At 44.3% G+C, this 14,404-nt stretch overlaps 1 protein-coding gene across 5 annotated transcripts in view; it reads right to left on the bottom strand.

Moving 5' to 3' along the window:
• Positions 1 to 111: 111 nt before the first annotated feature.
• FNDC3A (fibronectin type III domain containing 3A) overlaps positions 112 to 14,404 on the bottom strand; it is a 189,031-nt gene continuing 174,738 nt past the window's right edge. For all 5 annotated transcript variants that reach the window (XM_075199105.1, XM_075199106.1, XM_075199107.1 and 2 more), the window contains 3 exons: positions 14,385 to 14,404; positions 13,283 to 13,410; positions 112 to 3,460 (listed from right to left, as the gene is read on the bottom strand). The exon at positions 14,385 to 14,404 is cut by the window's right edge and continues 147 nt beyond it. In XM_075199105.1, the coding sequence (XP_075055206.1) occupies positions 3,146 to 3,460; positions 13,283 to 13,410; positions 14,385 to 14,404 (463 nt within the window). In that variant the 3' untranslated portion in view covers positions 112 to 3,145. The remainder of the gene's footprint in view (positions 3,461 to 13,282; positions 13,411 to 14,384) is intronic.

The following is a 14,404-nucleotide window of genomic DNA, read 5'->3' on the forward strand; positions in this document are numbered from 1 at the left end:
AAGATATGGGTGATTCTTAGATTCACTTGCATCATATTAGAAGTTCAATCGGCAGATGTACTTTAAAGAAACTGTTTCATAAATGTGGAATAACAACTAATACACACTGTGAAAGAATGATACAACTTTTATTTTCCACGGATCTTATAGAATTTTGCTACATAGTTTATGTATATTTCTATGTGATTATACATTTTCTTTCCTTTTAATGAAGTCCGACATTGTACAATTTATAGTGATATGTCTGGTAGTGTACCTATAAGATTTTAAAAAGTTTAGCGTTTCTCTTGTTTGGAATGTACAGTGTATGAGGTAAAATTAAGGTTACGTTAAAAATTGTTTCTCTCTTTTTTTTTACCTTTTAACTGCAGAAATCTGCATTGAAACTCAGTGGCAAATACACTATTAAATGACATTTACTATCAAAAATAGGAATTCATCTTGAATTTTGCTATGAAAAAACAGGCCACTACGGATCATCTCCGGTGTGACGCTAACTTTAGACATTCAATCGTGTGGAAAGTTCTGGGCAAATACACACAAACTATACTGGCCGAACATGGCACATACAGAAGGCTCTAGAAAAAATATATTCATATCATATATCGTCATAGAATTTGTCTGTGAGAACATATTAACCAATACATAAAAAGGACACAAAGAAAAATAAAATAAAGGTAAACACACATCACGATTCAAAGGACAGAGCATTGTTACCACTAGAAGACCTAAGTTTAAACATCTGCTGTAACAGAAACAAAAAAAATCTACAAATACATCATTTGACACAATTACAATACATGCCCATTACTACTGTAGAAAGATTTCTTGAAAAGATCTTCATAGCATTAAATAATCGCTTGTTTAAACCGACAGAAGTGCGTTTTGTCATTAAAATGCTAATCCCAACCAAACTAAAATATTAGTGATTGACTACCTTCTGACAAATATGTTAAATAAAAAAAAAGAAAAGTAAATGATGAAAATGTGTGTAGGAACAAAGTAAGCACAATCATATTATTTTTTAAAAATAGTAAGTTTCGTGTAAGCTGGCAGTTCATTGATCCCTGTACAGAGGCAGTCAATGCCATACTTCAATCTGGTCGTTCAAGAACTTACATACGCGAGCTCACAGAACAGAAGAGAACTGCAAAGTGCTTCTATGCAACACTGACTACATGCAATTTGGTACAGATTCTGGACAGACATAACATTAAACATTAGTATTTTTTTTATCTCCAAGATATAAAGCAGCTTAAAAAAGATTTCTGGTGCAAATTACAACATTTTGCCTTTAGGTTTTGGTGAGAGAGAGAACAAAAATACAATTCAAAAAGATAATTAAACAAAAGCCAACCCCCCCCCCCCCCCCCCTTCTCCAAACAACATAAAAGGCTATGCTACATGCTTAGCACTGACGAGTAGGGCAGCCACAGAGGCAGAAAGACTGTAAGACTAGTGGTAGCCAGTCTACTTAAATATTATTTAGATGAAAGTGCTGAGACATACCTGAATTTCCAAAGAAAACTCTGAAGTGTTAGCCCTCAGGCCCCCCAAGAAGACTATAACACTAAGTGCCATAGGGAGCCCAAGCAAAGAGGTGATGTAGGACGATTTTGAAAGCAAAGAAACAACAATAAATGTAGTTGGGTCTTTCTGCTGCTTAAAATCTCTCTTTATTGGCTGGTGCATAATGTTAATTTGTGTTTCCCTGGCTGGTGTGCATCTTCTACAGCATATAGGGGTCACTGGTTCAGCCAGTGAATAACATGTTGTTAGTTCTCCATAGAAAACATTACTACCAGAATAGATAACTAGATCAACGGCAGTTAGAGAATGTGATTGGTTGCTGTGGGTTAAACCCTTTTGTCCTCTGCACCAGTTTTCATAAATACCCTTAATGATTAAAGATGACGAGTGAACCAAGTGGACACAGATTTCTTTTTTTTTTTTATATATAAGTAACTAGATATTACTAAACCCCAGCCATCGTCCTAGAAGGTTTGGCAATGCTCCTTTTCTCCACCACCTGCTCTTTGCTCTAAGCCAACACTCGTCAATGACAATGCCAACATACAGTAAGGAAGCAGATTGGGAGAGGAGAGTGATTATTATGCTGGGCTCCCTAAACACCAGATTTATTTCCCTGGTGAGTTTGCTACTGAATTACACTAACAACAGTCTAATTAAAAACACCGGGTACCGCTTAGTGGCAGGTCCTCTACAACGCCAAGGGAATGACTTTCATATTCATTCAACACTTTTGACTAATGCATCTGCCTGTCACAGAAGTCATTTTATTTTAATCAGCAGAAAGTGCCTTACAACAGGTTATGTTCAAAAAGGAGCTTCTTCCACGTGTTGACACCTCAAAATAAAAAGCAAGTAAACGTAAACCTGCTTAGTCTTAAAAAGGACAACTCCTATCCCACATCGGTAAGGGATATATCTACTGAAAGGATTGATTAGGTAAATTCACCCAGTTGTGCCATCTGTAATGTCTACAATAAATACCTATCAAACAATTAAAAGCTTGTTTCCCTGTTATTTTCTTCATTTATTGATGAGTCTGACATACTATTCTAGAATTTCCAGTTTTATTTACTGCCTGAGTTGAACCTCCAAAAACGAATAACCGTATTCAGATTAGTAAATACCCTGCTACCGCCAGAAAGGGCAATGCACCAGGCAGCAACAGGGTAGAATTAAGACACAAAGGAGGTAGAAGTACAACGCAAAGATCACTTTCCTAACACCCCCTTACAATAGTTTACTTTTTTTGCAGCACTTAAGGTGACCCTTAAATATATCTCAATCTATGTATCATCCTTGCACAAAAATCATTTCATTTAACCGTGGAAAAAATGAGGAGAATTGGATGTGTGTAAACATCACACCAGATAGCATTAGAAAGAGTCAAGGTCTGTCCAGCTTGTTGCCTTCATTACTTAGGACCATATAATGGTACAAGCATTGTGGCAGACAGAGGAGACAACATGACATACTACAGTTGTCTTGATGCTATACTAGATGCCACCACATTCTTTAAAAGCAAGACAATTTGGGGAAAAAGTAATTTTTCTGTATAATATGTAAAGTAAAAAAATAAAGTATGGGGATTAGGGTAAAGCTAAATGGTTTTCGTTCACTTTATGACAAAGTATTGGATAATGAAGGCAATTAGGATGGAGAAGGTAGCAAACAGCACAAGGATGACAGCAGCACACTGCTCGTCACTCAGCGTCCTTGTTGTCCTTGTGGGTTCAGTAATGTCTTTGCTGGTGTTGGTCTGTGACTCGTTCCTATGTGAGATGAAGAGGACTGTGGCACTGTAAGGACCAGTTAAGTCTTGAGGTCCGGCAGCGTCTTGGCACTGGCGAATGGCACATACGCGGAATCGATATTCACAGTTTAAATGGAGGGCAGAGCATCGGTGCAGTGTGTTGGGTCCCTTATATGCCTGGAATGGGAGAAGGTAAAAAGATTAATTTCTACATCACTATTTTTTAGTGCAAAGTAATGATGGATTCTGTTCAGTCACTCAGTAAATGAAACGTGACAGGGGCAGTGTCATGGTGAGCGGGGTGGGAGCAGGCAGCAGGTAGCAAACATAGGTAGAGGAAGAAACTGGGTCAACACGACAGAATAGTGATGTGGGGCTGCAGTCAAACTGATGTAGGGAGACTGTGGCGTTAAACCACAAAAAGTTCTTTTCCTGGCTAATGCCCATAGCTTCCATAGGCAAAGATGGGATAGAAAGAGGGCAGCTTGTCATTGAGCCATCAGCTGACTTACAAAAGAAGTTTTGCAATGAGAAAAGTTCCTGTTCTATCACACCGTCAACTAAACAAGGCCTTATTTTTAAGACTGTGATGCAGTTTTATATGGAGAGAACTAGTCCATTTTCCAAAGCACAAGAGAAACAAAAGATCTGCTGCAGCACAAAAGATGTCAATGTAGCTTCAACAATCCTCCTAGATGTAGATTGCTTACCTGCATATTTAATGAGGTGACGGGGTAGAGGGGGGGGGGGGCATGCGTTGCTACAGAGGTGGACAAGCGTTACTACAGAGGTGGAGGGGGGGCACGTGTTACTACAGAGGTGGAGGGGGGGCACGCGTTGCTACAGAGGTGGAGGGGGGGCACGCGTTACTACAGAGGTGACGGGGGTGGAGGGAGGGCACGCGTTACTACAGAGGTGGTGGGGGTGGAGGGGGGGCACGCGTTACTACAGAGGTGACGGGAGTGGAGGGGGGGCACGCGTTACTACAGAGGTGGTGGGGGGGGCACGCGTTACTACAGAGGTGGTGGGAGTGGAGGGGGGCACGCGTTACTACAGAGGTGGTGGGAGTGGAGGGGGGCACGCGTTACTACAGAGGTGACGGGGGTGGAGGCACGCGTTACTACAGAGGTGACAGGAGTGGAGGGGGGGGCACGCGTTACTACAGAGGTGACAGGAGTGGAGGGGGGGGGACGCGTTACTACAGAGGTGACGGGAGTGGAGGGGGGGCACGCGTTACTACAGAGGTGGTGGGGGGGGCACGCGTTACTACAGAGGTGGTGGGGGGGGCACGCGTTACTACAGAGGTGGTGGGAGTGGAGGGGGGCACGCGTTACTACAGAGGTGGTGGGAGTGGAGGGGGGCACGCGTTACTACAGAGGTGACGGGGGTGGAGGCACGCGTTACTACAGAGGTGACAGGAGTGGAGGGGGGGGCACGCGTTACTACAGAGGTGACGGGAGTGGAGGGGGGGGCACGCGTTACTACAGAGGTGACGGGAGAGGAGGGGGGGCACGCGTTACTACAGAGGTGGTGGGAGTGGAGGGGGGCACGCGTTACTACAGAGGTGACGGGGGTGGAGGGGGGGCACGCGTTACTACAGAGGTGGTGGAGATGGGGCACGCGTTACTACAGAGGTGACGGGGTGGAGGGGGGGCACGCGTTACTACAGAGGTGATGGGAGTGGAGGGGGGGCACGTGTTACAACAGAGGTGACGGGGGTGGAGGGGGGCACGCGTTACTACAGAGGTGGTGGGGGTGGAGGGGGGGCACACGTTACTACAGAGGTGGTGGGGGTGGAGGGGGGGCACGCGTTACTACAAAGGTGGTGGAGGGGGGGGCACGCGTTACTACAGAGATGACGCGGTGGGGGGGCACGCGTTACTACAGAGATGACGCGGTGGGGGGGGACACGCGTTACTACAGAGGTCACAGGGGTGGGGGGGGACATGCGTTACTACAGAGGTGACGGGGGACCAGCTGATAATGGTGGTGGAGAAACACAGAAGAACATATACTGGGGTTCTTCCTTTATACTGCACAGCCCAATAACACAAAGTAATACCATCAGACACTACAATGTTGCTGCTTTTCTGTCTCCATCTCCTCATTACGTAGGTAAGCCATGTATGTAATTTATTGTATGTCAAGCACATATTAATAAGATTACCCTACAGGAAATCTTATTTGTTAATTGAATACACCCTAGTTTGCTTTGTTACATTAATCCAGTTAGCAGTGTGATATTTATATAATGTTAATTCAATAAAGAAAAAAAAAAAAGAAAAAAAATCTATATTTGCTTTCCAAAGCTTTGTCTTATATCTGAAATAAAAGTCTGGTTCAGTATAAATCTAATTACATCAACCTACAAAGAAAAATATCTATACAACTAAAAAACAAAACTGAACTGCTTTTCCGTAAAATATGATGATGATATTTTAATAAAAGCCAAATAAATGAATAATAATTTGGAAAGAAAAAGCCAAATGTCTTAATTTTCAAAATAAATAAGGTTTGCTTTTTTGAAGATATTTTTCCATATCCATGTTCAGAACATTATGGAGCACAACTCTCATATGAATAGTAACATTTTGTGTTCTTGTGGATTAGAAATGAAATAACACTGCACATATATAATAAAAATGTAGATTCTTGCAACTGTATTGGTTCTCCAAATATGAAATAAATGTATACTATCTACATTTTGCATGTGTGCATCCCTCTATGGCAGGGGTCAGGGAACTTTTTTACCCCCAAATATATTTAGATACGCTGACGTTACCCCTTTGATTTGAAAGGAAGGAAATCATATATTATTAATTATTGGAACTCAAAATTTTATTGAATCTATTCAAAATTTCTTTTAAATTTTCAACTTTAAAACTTCAGGTTTTGGAGAAATGATGTTGCTTCATTTTTGACACGAGAGCATCAATATTGGGGCATTTTGATGTCAGAGCAATTTGGATACAGTCTTCAGCGTCCAGATCGATTTCTCTGCTTTGTTTTTATGTTCGTTAGAGTGGAAAATCCTTGTTCGCAAAGGTAGGTTGTTGCAAAAGGCAGCAACTTTTTGACTGCCTCCTCATGTGCAATTTTGATGCCTTTGCAGCTGTTGACATCCAAAAATATGACAGATCTGCTTTGTTTTCAAATGCAATACATGCTTCATTATTGCATCAAAGCTCAAGAAGTGCCTCTGCCAACCCTTCAGGCTCTTCTGGTACAACAGCAATTTCACATTTAAAGGGGTCTACAATCCAACTGACAGCATGTGAATCGGCAGGAATTTTACCCCCAGGAATTTCATTTTTACTCCATTTGGGGTAATTTACCCCTGTTCCCTGACCACTGCTCTATGGTGCAATGATTAAACAATTGAAATAATCTAGATCAAACTGAAGGATTAATCTATTGGCACTGCTACCAGTCCTTTATTTAATATATCACATTTAGGGATAATAATCCTCTCCAGGTCACTATGAGTGGATTTTTTAAAAAAAATAGTTTAACGACAAAACAAATAAATAAAAAAAACCAACAACTTTATTATGGTATCATCTTTAAGTAAAAAAGAACACTGCAACAAATGTAGGACAGAAAGCTCCTCTCACTCTTCAGCCAATATTTCTAGTTGGAAAATTTGGACACACTTTCCATCCACCCAAACCTTGTCTCTTTAAAATAAGCCACTTCCCTTAATGGATTAAAAATAAATGGGGCTGTTTTGCAAAAATCAGGATTGTTGGTAGGCATGTCTCACCTATTGTAAGACTGCAGGGACCTTGCTCATTACTTGCTGCAGTGCCCAAGAATATCTGAAGTGAGCAATACTGAGGACTATGACTACGGCCTATTGAATGTGCTTAGCAATAAGTTAGGGTCATGGTTACAGTCCAGGTGCCATGTGGTGTGGAGGATGAGTTACATGAGTACATTACAAAATGGTAGTAATGGAGCAGAACGAGGTATTTTAAATACCTTACTATGGCTGTTGGTCTTTTAAGAGTCTCATGTTTTCATCAGATCAGAGGAGATAAAAAGAGGATTTATGTACTTACGTTAAATCTGTTTCTCTGATTCCGTCTGGGGGACACTGCTTACTATGGGTTGTGGAGGGGAGCTTGGGAGTTGGCACCTAGCTAGTAAATCTTTAGCACTGCTGACAGACCCCTCCCCTCTACAACCCCCCTGCCTCTTCCTGTTCAGTTAATTAAAAAGCCCAAGGAGAAAAGGCCAATCAAACAAGAGCACACAGAAGAAAAGCAGAAGGGAGGGATCGCAGTGTCCCCCAGACGGAATCAGAGAAACGGATTTAACGTAAGTACATAAATCCTCTTTTCTCTTTCATCCAGTCTGGGGGACACTGCTTACCATGGGGACGTTCTATAGCAGCCCCCTAAGGGTGGAACTACTCTGAAAGCCCCACTCGTAAAGCACTACAAGCGAAATTTGCATCCGCGGATGCAAATATATTAAACTGGTAAAATTTTGTAAATGTGTGGACAGAGGACCAGGTGGCTGCCCTGCAAAGCTGGTCTGCAGAAGCCCCATTTCTCGCTGCCCACGACGCCCCTACCGATCTGGTGGAATGGGCCGTAAGCCTCTCTGGCACCGGACGGTTAGCCTTTATGTAAGCTTGCTTAATGGTTGCCGTAATCCAACTTGCAATGGACTGTTTTGAGGTTGGCCAGCCTCTCTTATTAGCATCATAAAGAACAAACAGAGAATCAGTACGTCTAATCTGAGAAGTTCTTTTGACATAAATGCGGAGAGCCCTAACCACATCTAACTTTTCCATAGACTGTTGATCCGAATGGGAAGTAGATGAACTACAATTTCCTGGTTCAGATGAAAAGCCAAAACTACTTTTGGAACGAAGGAAGGGAGGGTTCTTAACACCGCTCTGTCCTCGTGGAAAACCAGATATGGTTCCCGGCAAGACAGAGCCTACGTGCAGATGCAATAGCCAAAAGAAAGAGGACCTTCTAGGTCAACCACTTCAAATCTGCCACAAGTAATGGCTCAAAGGGAGGCCCTTTAAGCATATCCAGTACCAGGTTAAGATCCCATGGTGCTGTAGGCGAAACATAGGGAGGCTGAATATGCAAGACTCCCTGAAGGAAAGTCCTAATATCTGGCAAATCCGCTAATTTCAGGTGAAAAAAGACTGAAAGTGCCCATACCTGAACTTTTAGGTACCCTAACCGAAGTCATGCTTCCAGGCCATCCTGAAGGAAAGCCAATAAGCGAGGGAGACGAAAGGAGGACGTGTGACATGTCCTATTTTCGCACCATCTGATATAGGCTCGCCGAATCCGGTGATAGATGCGAGCTGAAACTGGCTTTCTGGCTCGCATCATAGTGTTCACTACACTGGGGGAAAAACCCCTAGCTCTCCAAAGGCTGGCTTCAACAGCCATGCCATTAAACTGAGCTGAGGTAAATTCGGGTGACGGAAGGGACCCTGCAGAAGAAGGTCGTCTCGTGACGGAAGACGAAATCTTTGTCCTTCCGCCATAGAGATTATGTCCGCGTACCAGACTCGCGTGGCCATGAGGGAGCTATTAGAATTACTGGCAGACCGCCTTGCCTTACTCGTCTGAGCACGCGAGGAAGCATGGAAATCGGAGGAAACAGGTATCCCAACCTGAACTCCCATGACATTGTCATTACGTCCACTGCCACCACTAAGGGGTCTCTTGCCCTTGCCCAAAACCTGTGAAACTTTCTATTGTGTCTGGAGGTCATGAGATCTATATCCGGAAGACCCCACCTCTGAACCAGAGACTGAAAAACTTCCAGATGGAGTGACCACTTCCCCGGCATCATCTGATTTCGACTTAGGTAGTCGGCCTCCCAATTCCTTATTCCTGGAATGAATACTGCCGATATTGCTGGAACATATTGTTCTGCCCAAACCAAAATTTGAGCTGCAATTTTCATTGCAGCTGCACTCCTGGTTCCTCCCTGCCTGTTGACATATACCACAGCCATGGCATTGTCGGACTGAATTCTGACAAAGTGGCCCTGGAGGAGGGACTGGGCCCCACCGGAGGGCTAAAAGAATAGCCTTCAACTCCAGCACGTTTATTGATAGGGCTGATTCCTGAACCGACCAAAGTCCCTGGATCCGGAGGTGCAGGATTACCGCCCCCAACCTTTCAGGCTGGCGTCTGTCGTGGCTATGATCCATGACCATGGAGCGAAGGACCTGCCCACCGACAGGTGATCCTGATTCAGCCACCACTGGAGCGACTTTCTCGCCCCCGGAGACAGCGAAATCTTCTGGAGATCCAAGTGTATGTGGGATCCTGACCATTTCCGTAACAGATCCCAGTGGAAGCATCGATAATGAGCCCGGCCGAAGGGGATCATCTCGAAGGAGGCCACCATCTTCCCAAGCAGCCGCATGCACAAATGAATTGAGGGATTGGGAGAGGACAAGACCTGAGTTGTTATAGTCCGGATTGAACTGATTTTCTCCGTAGGCAGGAACACTTTCTGCCGACTGGTATCCATGATAAGCCCCAGGAAGACCAGGCGTTGACACGGAACCATCTGGGATTTCTTTAAGTTTATCAGCTATCCATGGCTCTCGAGAACTGCCAAGGTAAGGGATAAGTGCTGACGTAAGCAAATCTTTGAGGAGGATTTGATGAGCAGATCGTCCAAATAAGGCACGACCTGAACTCCCTTTAAGTGAAGACGCGCCGCCATGACCGACATGATCTTCGTGAAGACCCTTGAAGCTGTGGAGAGGCCGAAGGGAAGGGCCCGAAAATGATAGTGGGAGGACCCCACTGTGAATCTTAGGAGAGACTGATGGTCGCTCCAAATGGGAACGTGGAGGTATGCGTCCTTTATGTCTATGGAGGCCATAAAATGATCCTTCACTAAGCCGTTTATTACCGACCTCAGGGATTCTATCCGAAATCTGTCCACTCGTAAGTGCACATTGAGGCTCTTTAGGTTTAAAATGGGCCGAAAGGACCCGTCCGGCTTCTTGACCAGAAACAGATTTGAATAAAACCCCTGTCCCTTCTGGTTGTCTGGGACCTTGCAGATGACTCTTTGCGAAAGGAGAGGCGACACAAGCCTGTATTGCCTGTCTTCTTGTTGGATCTCGGGGTAGAGAGGTTACAAAGAAACGATGTGGTACAGGGCCCAGCAGGTCTATCATGTACCCCCTTGATATAATGCCCCGAATCCAAGGGTCTTAGGAAGACGCTGCCCATTGTTCCCGAAACAGAGACAGGCGTCCCCCCACTGGCGCTACCTCAGGCAGAGTAGAGTGGTCGTCAGGACGCAGGCTTCTCCTGGGTCTTGGAGGCCTGGCGCCTAGCTGCAAACAAGGATCTGCCCCTGACAGAGGAGCCTCGAGCATTAGGTTGTCTACCTCTAAAGGACTGTCCTCTAGGCAAATAGGTCCCCCTAAAAGGCTGACGAAAGGAACTGACACGAGAAGTCCGGTCCCTACTTGAAAATACCGGCAAAGAAGTGCTTTTGCCCCCTGTTGCCTGGGAAATCATAGTATCTAATTCTGGGCCGAACAAACCTGCTGCTGAAAAGGGAATGGTTTCAACTGACTTTTTTGATTCCGCATCTCCTTCCCAGGATTTCAGCCATAACATTCTGCTTGCTGAAATAGATGCAGCCTGAATAGAGGCGGACATAGACGCTGTGTTCTGGGCCGCCTCATAAAGGTACCCTGATGCCTCTTTGAAATGCAAGGCCAGGGGAAGTAAATCAGAGTCCTGTAAGGCCTCTGCCAGTTGGTCTGCCCATGCTTCCATGGCTCTAGCAACCCAAGCTGAAGCAAATGTGGGCCTAAAAGAACCCACAGCCACAAATATAGATTTCAGCTGGGATTCTACTCTGCGATCATTGGCATCTTGCAGAGTTGCTGAACCTGGGACTGGGTAGTAAAGTGTGTTTGGCCAAACGGGCTACTGGAATATCCACCTTAGGGATACTCTCTCAGCAAGCCACGTCTTCCTCCTGCAATGGATATAGGGAGGAGAATCTTTTGGGAACAGAGAACCTTTTATCAGGCTGTTTCCAGGCTCCCTCTGCAATATCTCTGAGTTCTACCGAAGGGGGAAACCGGGAAGCCTTTCTTTTGGCCTTCTTAAAGAGACTTCTGTCTCTGGGAAGAGGATCCTCCGGTTCTGGGAGGTCCAACCGCTAAAACCAAATCATTAATAAATTGGCTTTTAGAGTTGTCTTCCTGTCCCAAAGGTTGAACCTGGTCAGGATCAGAATTAATTTCCCCCTCTTCCTCTGAAAACCCCTCAGAGTCTGAAAGGACCATAAGGGTATTATCAGATCTAGGCAGCTTCCTTTTAGCAGGCGGAATGTTTGGGGATTCAAGTAACTGGTTCAGCTTATCCAAACCCCTTATAAAAGCTGCGGACCATGCCGGTTCTGTGGGAACAGGGGCTTGGTCCGTATTTAATAAGGAAGGTCCTGGTAGACGTTCCAATAGAACCTGTGGTAGCAGGGAGGCCCAAGGGTGTAGTAGTATTATTAGCCAGAGAAGTTGCCACAGTAGATAGCAATTGATTGGATTGAAAAACCATCTGTGCTAAAGAGGAAACCGACTGTGTCAGGGAGGCCACCCAGGCCGGTTCCTCCATCAGTGGAGCTGAAATATGCTGGGTTTGTGCAGGGGGGACCCCTGCTTTGCAGACAGAGCAGAGCGCCAATGGGTCCTTCTGCCCACAAGGTAATTTTACATTTTGAACATTTTGAACATGTGAAATATTTTGCCATAGGGCCCTTTCCCTTATCTGTCATTTTTTTTTTTATAAAGGAAGGCACACCAAACACACAGACTTAAATTGTTAAATTTAGCTGAGTAGAGAGAGTGTAGAGAGAATAGTGTGAAAAAACAAGTAAGCAACTAATCTTGTCATAAAAGTTGTACTTGTAATTATTTTAAACACAATATAATACTTAGGGAGGTAGGAAAACTACAATATAACCCCTACTAGCCCACTTTGTACACAGCAATACAGAGTATGTGTTTAAATAAATCAGATACTTAACCCATAGGCCAAACAGGGGAGACGTCCAACAGCAGTGTCCTGATGCCTGCTCCCTCAGATCTGTTCTCTCTTCCCGGGCTTCTCCTTGGCGCCAGAAGACTGGGTTAAACCATCTCTCTCTGGAAGGCGGGGGAGCTCTATGTCTTAGCTCCTCCCCCTTCTGATAATGCTGTCTCTCTGCCCGTATAAAAAATAAAAATAGGTATGTGGCAGAGTAGTGGAGACCTCAAGAGTTGAGGTCTCCGCAGCGGTTAGTACCCGATGCCCCCTCCTATGTATGAGGGGGGATCCTGGTATAGCCCCCTGTAGTTCTCCTCGCTCCTCCGCGATCCAAGATGGCCGCCGTCATTTGAAATCTCCGATAACCGGCGCTCTATGCCTGCAGTGGCAGCGCCGGTTATCGGGGAGGCTCCAGGAGAGACAGCGGTCCGTGAGACCGCTTCCCACTCACAATTCAGGCACCCCATTCTGTCCCTGTCAGTGAGAGCCTCTGGCTCTCATCTGACAGGGTAGTGCCTGCGCTGCTCTGCTGTGAGTGTGTTCTCTATAGTAGAACACACTCCCAGGTCTGCCACCTATAAAAATTTTAAAGAATAATAAAATAAAAGGAAAAAATAAAGAATACATGCAGTAACTAAAAACACTGCCCAACTCCATGGGCACCTAAAAAAAACTGAGCAGGAAGAGGCAGGGGGATTGTAGAGGGGAGGGGTCTGTCAGCAGTGCTAAAGTTAACTAGCTAGGTGCCAACTCCCAAGCTCCCCTCCACAACCCATGGTAAGCAGTGTCCCCCAGACTGGATGAAAGAGAAAGGACATTTTTTGCTCATAAATCACCTGGCAGAGGGAGATCCATGCCCATAAAGCTTACTATTTCAAGGTGGCCATGTTAAACTTGGCCAGTTTGTCCGCATCAGTCTTGCTGAAGAATCAAAAGGTGCAATTCATACCTGTTTAAAATCAGAGTCTTTTCCGACCATTATCTGTAGTATGTAGATGACTGAATCGCCCTTCATTGGAGAGAAGGACTCCCAGGTGACTTCACAGGTGTGCTCATTGATCCGGTCTATTCGTGGAGCTGGGAAGAGAACAGATGCAGAACAAACAGCTCTTAGTTTCAAAATTATAAAGAAAAATAACTTTTGACTTTGCTATCAAATGGGAAGTTACTGTTTTACAGTGGCTGCACCGCTGTGAATTGTTGGTGGCCTTAGGCGATGTCATGTCATCCAACCAGTTGCAGCTTTCTATCAAAATATATTGTAAAAACTTCTGAATTCACCAGGAAGTAATGGTTTTATAAGCATGTAATCTGGAAGTGACACCAGGGGACATAAAGAGCCCGCTCTAATCTGAACACTCAAGTGGCCAAATCAGACAAGATGCAGCCCCAGCTTTGCACATATGTCCTTTCAAAGACATAATCCTGTGGATTGTAAGCATGCGAGCTGGCCCCTCTCTTACTTCTATAGTGCCCAGTATGGTTTTATTACAGTGTTTGTTGCCAACTGTAGAGCGCTATATAAATAAATGATGAGTCCACCATGGCAGATAAGGATCACGGTCATTTCAGAGCATATACACTGCAATAACTGGGCCAAACACAATATTGCAACATGTATGGACGTGAATTATCTAAGTCCTTTGACAACTGTTCTCTTCCCAGAATAAATCATAAAAAACACCTCATCAGTAACATAAACAAGCACAAAACACCAACTGATAAAATCATCATTATGCTGTTTATTGATTTCACCAAAACTATTTTAACATGTATCTTGATATTACAACCAATATATATATATATATATATATTTATCAGTATATCTCAAACAAGTATTTATGGAAAGGTTTTCACCAATTCTCATGCCCCAAGTATAAAAACAGAATTAGAAAAAACTGACATTGCTGTCTCTTGACAGTGAAGGCCTTTCTAGAGAGGGGCAAGCAGTGCTCCCATCTGTGTCACATAAAACACTGCATATTGCAAGAGCCAAGCTTGAGTGTGCTCTAGATGTTAGAATTTCCCTTAATAACTAATGGCACACTTACCTTTCAAGGCAGGAGGAATT

The sequence above is a fragment of the Mixophyes fleayi genome, chromosome 2, assembly GCF_038048845.1.
Source record: "Mixophyes fleayi isolate aMixFle1 chromosome 2, aMixFle1.hap1, whole genome shotgun sequence".
Taxonomy (NCBI): domain Eukaryota; kingdom Metazoa; phylum Chordata; class Amphibia; order Anura; family Limnodynastidae; genus Mixophyes; species Mixophyes fleayi.